Genomic DNA, 10,478 nt, shown 5'->3' with positions numbered 1-10,478 from the left:
TACAAAACCTTGGTTAAATAAGGAACTCAGCCATCAGAAGAGCATCAGTGGTTTGGTCCTGTGTACCTTATGTTCTACCCCAGGTTTTTGGCTGACAATCAGAATATTAATTCCTTCTGGGCAGCATCTGGATTAGGAATAACAGAACAAGAGGACTGTTTCTTTTATTCTGCTCCTTTGGCCTTTCAGTACACTGCCTCTCGCCAATATGAATTCCCTTTTTATGCATGGTAGTAGGGTTTTACATGGGGAAACTAGACATTGTATCCTTGTTATTTAATTTACAAGAGGGTTTTAAAAATACATTGGCCTGCTTGGATAGGAAGGGCATTTCTGTAAGGGTTGGGACATTGCAAATACAATAAAGTCAGTTTTTTGAGGTCTGCAAACAAATTCCAGCTTTCAACGAGTTAAGACAGAAAAAAATGTTTGCAGAGCCTGGTGTTTTTCTGAGCATCTTGTTTTTCCACAGACTGGAGCCACGCCCCCATTACGTCAGGTCAGGTCGTAGACCCGCCCCTCTTCAGTAGTGTCTAGCTGGGGCTGCGCACGATTGGTCAAGCCTCCCAGGTGGGCGTGCATTATGGGCCGGCCCGCCCCCGGCCAGGACTTGTTTATGAAGCAGAGTGCGGGGCAGTGTTCGCTGGCTGTGTGCTGCAGAGCGGAGTGTGAGTGGAGGCGGCTCCATACAAGCAGCGACAACAGCTTTGTTCTCACGCACAGGCGCACAGTTCAGTGTTACGGTGTCAGCGCCATCCCCTGACTAGTCCCCTTACCTAGAGCTCTGTCATACTGGCCATAGTGAGGATGAGGTTGTCTCCACGGGCAGCTATGCCGATCCCTGAGATCATCTGCAGTCGGTGCAGCGGAGTCTGCAGCAACAAGGTGAGACCTGTAGGGAAAACTACAGAGGTCCCCAGCTATGGAGCTGTGTCCTAGACAAACTGTATAGGACTGATATGCGCTGGTCGGATCGCTGCTGCAACCATGTCCCTGGGATGTTGTGCATATAGTGCTGGCAACTAGTGTGCTGTACAGGGTCAGTCTCTTCATAGTGCTGTGTAATGTTATCCTCCTTCTAGGAAGGTGCGTGTAGTCCTGCGGTGTCCCTTTGGTTGTCACCTGGCTCCTTGACAGATTGTACGGACACTGCACTATTCTCCTTGCTATAGTTAAAGCTTCTTTTTAGTGCCCCCAGTAGCTGTTTTCTTCTCTCATTGCAATCTAGTGTTTCAGCTCCCACCCCCCTGCTCAATGTTCTGCCTCCCTGTGCTCTATTGCAAAGTGTTTATCATGCTGCTCACAGCCCTGTTTTGTCAGTCCTCATGTGTCATGGCAACACATTGCACTTTAGAAGGACCTTGCAGTGCAGGAGCCAGTATACTCCGGTGCTTTTCTCTATGGGCAGAAGTTCATTCATTACTCTGGCAGGTATTCTGCAATCCGTAGGACTGTTGTGTGATCTCCGATGTCGCAGTGTTACATCAGTAGCAGCACAAAGCCTGACGCGCTTTGCCTTGTTTTTCTCTTTTGGCTGGGAGTTTGCTGTGTTCTATGGACAAAGGAGTCGGTCAGACCAGCAGATTTCTACATACTGTGTATTGTTAGAAAGTCAGTCTTAACAATTTCTGATAATGTCTGCACCATATAAAGTATTGCAGACCAGAACAGCAGGGTGCACATTTGGGGATGGTGGTACATGAATGGCCAGAACATGTATGGACACGTCTGTGCCAGGAGGAAGCGCTCTCAGTAGCGGGGGCTTTAAACTCCTACTGAACCCAAAGCTTACAGTTGCTGATATATTGTACGTTGCAAGAAAATGTTATCCTGTGTAAGTGATCTAGATCTACAGTTGAATGTGATGTCATAATTTGGTGATTGGCGTTAGATTCTTTTGTCAAACAACCTATATCAAGCTAAAGTACAGCCGTGCACTCCATGAAACAACCTCTGTAATAGAATTACTTTGTTGAAAAGAAGATTTGCAGTAATCCCAATGGCAGAAGCTACTTAAGGTACAAAAGAATGTTTACAGCATCTGCATAGGCATTGTTTGTACTGAGGGTACCTGTATTATGTGTTTTACTGCTCTCTGAGACCAAATCACTAGGTGGTTCCTAACTGATAAAGATATAAGTAGTGGTATTTTATCAGTGGCTTTATTATTCTGTACACTTTATAAATATTTGGAGTTTTTTGTCCCCTCCAGTTCTACATTCAATGTATGTTTAAGAATGATTTTGATTTACTGAAGGCATACATACATTCTGCACTGCATGCTGTGTATGCATTTGGTTCTAATACCAAATCAAGTTTTAATTTTCTCCCAAGCATTGGTAATTCCCTGCCTGTTATCAAAGTATACTATGGTGATTAGTTGCATTGATTAGTTGCATAAGTATCAGTTGTTTCTCTTCGTCGTTAAGACTTGCCAAATCTTTAACGCTAGATACAATGGGTCTTGCCTTACATTTGTCACATGTATACCTGTGTATATGAAGTCACTGTGACCTGCATATATTTATTAAAGAAGAGAGAAAAGCTGAGCTATTCAATGAAATTAGCATCCTTGCTTAAAGACTTAGGAAAGCTGCATATAGGATTTCAATACCAATTGTCATCGATTAATTAGTATAAACTACACTTGTTTTTTTGTAGAACTATTGTATCACAACAAAATTGGCTTTCAAGGTATTTCCCCCTTCCAAAATTGATTGACTTGGGGTGTTTTGTTAACCACTTGTGCATAGTTTGTTTCTGTGGCAAGACAGATCATTTCCAAGAACACTGCAAGCAATGGTATCAGAACAATATAGATTTTCTATTGTACTAATGACCTTTTACTTTAGCTGAACTCTACTGTAATTGTCAGCTACAACTTGAGTTTTCCAATCTGTACACTTTGCCTAAAAGTTAAGTGCCAGGGCCTCTGTCATATTTCGCCATATGCACACACAGTTTTGCTAACAAAGACATACTTGTTATTAATGAGCTCTTAATGACTGGATATATACATACATGTTACTTAATGAAAGGAGTTGGAAGGAGCATTTCTAGGAGTCACACAGGGGAGGGGAATAGTGTCTGGGTGTATGAATTGTATAGAGATCAGGTATCCAAAAAGTTCAAAAACAGCTGTGGTAGGATTCAAATCACTGCTGCTCTGTGATCCCAAGGGGAAAGATAGTGACTTATTATATTTTATCTATGGTGCTCTGAACTCCAGAGAAACCTAGGAGGATTTCCTAGTTTAATCATCTCCCACCCTCTCCTTGGGAACAAGCTTGAGTGCTGAAATACAAATGTTCCAGCTGAGATATTCTGCTGCAATTTGTCTCCCTCAGTTTTTGTAAAAAGACTGAGGTTTTTATTATAGGAGGATATCCTAGAAATGTGAGGTTCATGTTAAGAGGTACAACAATTACTGTTGAAAAAATAGCCTGTGCTGGATAGCAGCTTTAAAAATGGTCAGGGTGCCAGCATTTTTTTTTTCCTGGTTGGAAAACCCCATGTTCATCATAAGGAACAGTAATGTAGCAGAAAAATACTTCATAAAGTGACCATATCAAACACTGTATTTCCACAGCACCTTATAGTGCCTGCTGCAATGTTGTCAAATTACAAGTCATTGAAGAGATTGAATGTGTTTGTATGAAACGATCAATTTGGGTGTCTATTCAGGGAAATGTGTGTGGCTTGTTTTGACTTTATAAATAAAGTTGTGATTGTTTTTCCTTTTTTTTTTTTTAGGAATTGGGCATTCGAGTCCCTCGCCCTTTAGGACAGGGGCCTAGCAGATTCATCCCAGAAGAAAAGGTTGGTGTTTGTCTTCTTTTTGATTATAAGTTAATTTATGACCGTTCAGACAGATATAGATATATGCATTCATGGTGGAAAATGGCATTCAGATGGTCATTGAAAGGACTAGCTAAAGAGCAAGGCATGTGAGTTAATTGCATTTGGCCCCAGTGTATCAAATGTCCCCCACAAACCAAAATAAAATATTTAAAAAACTTAATGTGCCCTAAACCAGATCGGAACTGTAATACTCTCCTATAGTGTCCTACGCTATAGGAAACTCCCCTCATCCCTATTAGACTAGCCAAGTGAATTTAATGGTTTGGGAATGTTTGTTTGAAATATGTATTTTGTTAATGGTTTATAAATGAATACTATTTCATTGTATAACAGATCTTTTTATAAACGAAAACAACTTGCATAATCATGTGAATATCTTTAAAACGCTGGTTTAATAAAGAGTTGATTAACATTTATAGCTATTTCTTAATGGTGCCAACCCCCCCCCCCCTCATTATAAATATATTTTCTAATGTGGGGGCCTGAGATTTAATTGAAGTGGTGCTGAACAATAAAAGCCCTTTGCTATATATTGTACTACTATACATGTATATTAGTGCCAAGATAGCGCACTCTAGTTATCACACATCACCTTGTATTGCTGTACATTTATAGTGAAAATGACTTTTTGTGGTTGTGTGATTCTCCAAGTGGCAGGAATAGTTTTGATGTATGAATCTATTCATCTAAAAGTGTCTAAATCAACCTTGTACACCTCTTGTGACATTTCCACAGATTCTACAAGTTGGAACAGAGGATGCAAATGTGCACTCTGTTTTTGCTAATGCTTTTGCAGATATGGGCCGTCTGGATAATATAACTCTGGTGATGGTTTTTCATCCCCAGTATTTGGAAAGCTTCCTTAAAACACAACATTACTTGCTGCAGATGGATGGTCCCTTGCCTTCCTGTTACCAGCACTACATAGGTATTATGGTGAGTACATCATACACAGCCATGTGTTTACTGCTCTTCAACACCTATACATATAATAGTGTTTCTGGGAAAGTTGTGGATTTAGAAAGTGAATCTCTTTATCATACACATACTTAATTTTCAATTTAAGTGGGTGGGGGTTCTATAAATGCTGTGATTCAGCGTAAATTATACAACTGCTAACAAACCAAATACTGTGAAAGGTTTTTTGTTTTTATTTTCTTACAACCACTTTTTTGTGTTTTCCTCAGGCTGCAGCCAGGCATCAGTGCTCTTATCTTGTCAACCTACATGTCAACGACTTTATTCATAATGGAGGGGACCAGAAATGGTTAAATGGCCTTGAAAATGCTCCACAGAAACTTCGCAATCTCGGAGTGTTGAACAAGCTGCTGGCACACAGACCTTGGCTGATCACAAAAGAACACATTGAGGTAAATGGCTGTGATATCTGTGTATGCTGGGCACGCAATGGAGACTGTTCTATAATGATTTTATATATTATATAAGGGTTTGTCAATGACTGACTGTTTTTAATTTTGTGTTTCAGCAATTGCTAAAAACTGGGGAGCATAGTTGGTCTTTGGCAGAGCTGATCCATGCAGTAGTTCTCCTTGCACACTATCACTCCTTAGCTTCTTTCACATTTGGCTGTGGAATAAGTCCAGAAATTCACAGTGACGGAGGCCACACTTTCCGTCCCCCATCTGTCAGCAACTACTGTATCTGTGACATAACAAATGGCAACCATGGAGGGAACGACAGTCATCGGACAGCAGGAAGCATGGTATGTTTTGCCGTGTAAACGCATGTTTATATTGAGGGCGATGTGCATCTGTCTAGCTACACAAGGTGGAGGCACACATCATGTGAGCTGACAATATTCATAAGACCACAACCTAAGAATTCATTGTACCTCATTGATAACAATTTGCAAAGTGCTTCCTAGTGAGCTGATGAATTGAGGCTGAATCCTCATGGATATGCCCACATCATGCCGGCCTCCACAGGTGCACTCAACATATTTTCAACTAGTTGAGGCACTTGTATATCTGAGCTAGAAAACCTTTCTTTCTACTTCTCTAATCTGTGATGTAAAACACTCTGGTCTGTATCTACTATCACTAAATCCTAAGGATCATTGATGTAAATCGCCTGCTTGCCATGAGTTGCTAGTTAGATAAACTTTATAACAAGCTCATCGACTCTCTGTTCAGAGGTTTCCATGTATAACCATTTAGCTGCAAATAGGACCTGTGAGATGTCATTTTTCAGAGGCTTGCACCAATATCTTGTCATACTGCATGTTTGTAACACTGGTGACAGGCACAGTTGCATTATTTAGCCCTTGAATCACATCATTTGTCTGCTCAAATGGAAACCAATCTAAATAGGAATGAGTGAAACTGTTAGATACATTCTTATTATGAGTACATCTAACAAATGGTAATTGCAAAGGGAGTAATTTTATACAAACTAGCGATGGATAGTTTTCTTTAAAGTGGAGTTAGTCTTTACTAGATGTTGGACATAACTGATCTATAACTTGACTCTTGTAGCATTAACAGATGACATGCAGATACATCTGGAGGTTAGTTATCGCTGTCCATGTTTCTGTGCCTTCTGCAGGGTTCGGATTCGTCTTGTGAGGTTGAAGTTCTTATGGAGAAAATGAAACAGCTTCAGGAAAGCAGAGAAGAAGAAGAAGCGAGTCAGGAAGAGATGGCTACTCGCTTTGAGCGAGAGAAAATAGAGAGTATGCTGGCGTTTGCTACAGGTACGATTAACTGCAGTGTTTGAAAGGGGGAAAATACACAACTGTCTTGTATTGCATGTTTATAGCATTAGTGGATTGTGTCCTGTGATGTGAGCTGTATGTGATAGTGTGTAACTTCCATGCTTAATGTTTTCCACTGTGGTATGACTTATCAAAGTTCAGCCCTTCTGTGTACAATAAAAGGAATGTAATGATTTGATCATTAATGTTGATTGTCTGTTCTCCCTATTAGAAGATGAAGAACCTCCTCCAGCAAGAGATGTCTCCAGACACTTTGAAGATACAAGTTATGGCTACAAAGACTTCTCTCGCCGTGGGATGCACGTTCCCACGTTCCGAGTGCAGGTACATCTTTTAATACTCACTATAGTTATGTGTATATGCCCTGCAAGTCAATGTGCACTTCTCCTGAATCACTGTAAATATGTCAACTTTTGGAAATTAATATATAGATCTAGATATAGAAGTCTTTTATTGCTGTAAACCGACAAGAAATTTATAAATAAATGGCTTTGTTGATTATAATTGTATTTTGTTGTCCACCTAATGGTCTATTTGGTAACGTTGCTGACTTATTATAATGCAGTATACCGAATTTTGACAAATAGACACAGATGTCGGAACAACACGATTGGAAATAGTGTCTTACTTTCATGTGCTTTTTATAGCCTATTCTTCCAGCATCTAAACTTTTTAGGTATATTCACAATTTTCAGAGTATTACAACTTCTCTATATATTATAGTGCTTTAGATCAAGGCTGTAAAAATGCAATGGCTGCTCACCAGTATCCCAGTACTTTTCCAGAAATATTGTATGCCATTTTTAGAATGGCATTGGGCCATAAACACTTTTTTTTTTTTTTATAACATCTGTGGCATTCTCCATTAAAAACTAACAGCAGTGTCCTAATGCAATAAAACCCTCTAACAGAATGACCATAAAATCCTTAATTCTGTAAACATTCCTACAGGGACCACAAATAAGGATGTTCTCTGCAAAGTTCACCATATGTTAACAGTTATCCATTTATTTTTAGGATTTCAGTTGGGAAGACCATGGCTATTCCTTAGTTAATCGTCTTTATCCAGATGTTGGACAGCTACTAGATGAAAAGTTTCACATTGCCTATAACTTGACTTATAACACCATGGCAATGCACAATGATGTAGATACCTCAACACTGCGACGGGCCATATGGAACTATGTACACTGTATGTTTGGAATAAGGTGAGGTTTATTCAGCTTTATCTTGTACATTGACCGATTGTGCTTGTGATGTAGATAACTTTATGGATGTAAACTTTGCTCGAGTTCCAAATGGTCAAATGCCTGGTGTCTCTCCAGGCTGAGCATACTTCTGTAATAAAAGGAAAAACAGAGTCAAGTAATACAACAAAACATTGTGACCAAACGAATGATATGAATCGCAAGTCACTTACTTTTTAAGGGTATTTGTGCACACTTAGATCTTCATTGGCAGTAAAATTTGGTCAATAGATTTCTTCATAAAAACATGTTGGAGAAAAATCTGTGTCTACATACTATGGATACAAGTCTAAATACCAACCCTAATTTGCATAATAAAAACAGGAATGTTTGCGTTTTTTTTAGTTTTGCTCCATGAAGTTGTAACATGTTCTGGGCACTGAAATGTCATGGATGTTGTTTTTCCCTTCACATGTATAGATCTCAGAAGGCTTTTATGGTTATATTTTTAACATGTGTTCTTGATCCATCACAGGTATGATGACTACGACTATGGGGAAATAAACCAATTATTGGACCGTAGTTTTAAAGTTTACATTAAAAATGTTGTGTGTAGTCCAGAGAAGACCACAAAAAGAATGTACGACAGCTTCTGGAGGCAGTTCAAGCATTCTGAGAAGGTGAGCACTTGGAGTCAGTCCCTGTACTGGTTAAATACACAGCCATGCTTGCATAGCAACTTACACCCAGAGCAGATGGTCACACAGTGCTTGTCTCCATATTCAATTTATAATGTGGCCTTAACAGTGAGCACTAGTTTTTGTTTTGGTCTTTTTGTAATGAGCAGTTAAAGTGGACATGTCATAAAATGTCACTAGTGTCCTTTAAATAAGGATTGATTTAGTTTGATGGTTTTCTAATGTATATTCCCTGCATTTCACACATTACTTACCAAGCCACAGTACACAGAAATGTTACTAAGGTGTGTACAAATCCCAAGACCCCGCTCGCCTCACACACCCAGACAGATGCTAATCTACAGATTGTAAAACGATTCTGCTAGCTTTTTCCACCATACATGCATTTTAAGAAAAAGTGATATTTTAATACATACAATAAATGGATCATAAGCATTCAGTTATTGTCTCTTTATTTTAGCTTCATGTAGGTCTTCTCACTTTCCTTCATTAGCCTTTTAGGCTGTATGTGCAGCTAATTGGGGTAACAGGCATGTTAACATTTTTAAACTCGCATATGCAAAAAATCTAATTGACAGGTACATAGCAGTAATATTGTGTGGATAATATTTTACTAAATTTGTTTTTTTTCCCCTCCCTCTTCTGTAGGTTCACGTTAATTTGCTTCTCATGGAAGCGAGGATGCAAGCAGAACTTCTTTATGCTCTGAGAGCAATCACTTGGTATATGACCTGACTGCCTTGTCTGTAGGGATATCCAAAAATAAATGTTCCACAGGGAAGTCTGCTTTCTGAACTGCTAAGTTCCCTTGACTATCTGGTAGCTACTTTCGATTGTGCCATAATTCCCATCATATCAGCTGTTTGGTTTGTACCACCGACTTCTCACAGTGAACTGACAGTTGAATGTTGTGAAAGAGATTCCTGCTATGAACACATACACGTCTGGTATTTGGAATCCAGCGATGGTGCGTGTCTTTGCAGTGACTGACACTTAGTATTGAAGATGGACTGGGAAGCTTGTACTCTGTTTTCCCAGTGGGACAAGAATGGTGCTGCTCTCCCGTTGACAAGATGCAAGCATCCCAAATAAGCTAACTTAAAAAAAAAAAAACTGAACACTGCTACAACCTGAGCCTTGTTAGAACATACAGAAAGTGTGCATTCCCATACATTTGTGCATGTTTTTGCATTAAACAGCAAATATATATACTTTTCAACAATTATAAGGCATGTTCAATATTCTACAACTAAAAGGACTATATCTTTGTTGTGGGGTGAACACTTTATAATATTACTCTGCTGATTTCTTTAGCAGCAGTTGGGTAGAGGGATGCTGTTAGCCTTTCTAAGTTAGTGATTCATTATAGTCATTTGTTGCTGCTGAAAAACACCTGCGGTTTACCAAGTTTCAAACTTGATTATGATTTGAATGTTGAAGAAAAAAAAAATGGTTTTGGAAAACAAATGTATGGAAGGATTTGTATTATGAACATATAAATTGGTAAATATCTTTTGAAGCTTTTTTTTTTTTTTTTTCAGTATTGATATTTTCTAAATAAAGAACAAGAAACAAAGATTGTGGGTTCTTTTTTGTTATATGAGTAAAATATTTGCTTTTTAAAGTGTGGATATGTTTAAATGTAGATGGAAGAATGATGGTTTAATATGCAAAGGTTTTTGTACACTTGTCTTTACAATCTCATTCTTGTACAAATTGTCAATACATGGTAGAGCAGCATTTTGTTATATTTCTAGTTTCCTGAAGGGTTTGTCCATTTTAATCTTGTGTTCAGGAAGCATGCTCCTTATTTCCTGAAAGCGAACCAGTCACCTCTGAGACGAGTAATCATTTGTTAAATAGAGGCTGGTTTAAGACTAATGGTTTATTCAGACAAGCATTTTAATAGAATTTGCTCATGCAATTTCCAAGCAAACCACTCTGTAAATACTACAGGCACTGGAATCATCAGGTCTTCTGTGTGCTGTTCACATGGGC

At 38.9% G+C, this 10,478-nt stretch overlaps 1 protein-coding gene across 2 annotated transcripts; it reads left to right on the top strand.

Moving 5' to 3' along the window:
* Positions 1–632: 632 nt before the first annotated feature.
* SESN1 (sestrin 1) lies at positions 633–9,702 on the top strand. Of its 2 annotated transcripts, none has more exons than XM_075202886.1 (10): positions 633–885; positions 3,754–3,819; positions 4,708–4,797; positions 5,049–5,231; positions 5,348–5,584; positions 6,427–6,574; positions 6,807–6,919; positions 7,613–7,803; positions 8,318–8,462; positions 9,129–9,702. In XM_075202886.1, exons 1-10 carry the CDS (start codon positions 808–810, stop codon positions 9,213–9,215), a joined length of 1,338 nt encoding a protein of 445 aa, XP_075058987.1. In that variant the 5' UTR covers positions 633–807; the 3' UTR covers positions 9,216–9,702. The 2 variants fall into 2 exon arrangements, with proteins under 2 accessions (XP_075058987.1, XP_075058986.1); XM_075202885.1 differs by having other exon boundaries at positions 4,597–4,797.
* Positions 9,703–10,478: the final 776 nt, after the last annotated feature.

This window comes from Mixophyes fleayi, chromosome 3 (assembly GCF_038048845.1).
Source record: "Mixophyes fleayi isolate aMixFle1 chromosome 3, aMixFle1.hap1, whole genome shotgun sequence".
NCBI classification, from domain to species: Eukaryota; Metazoa; Chordata; class Amphibia; order Anura; family Limnodynastidae; genus Mixophyes; species Mixophyes fleayi.
This window is presented reverse-complemented; position numbering and strand designations above follow the sequence as displayed.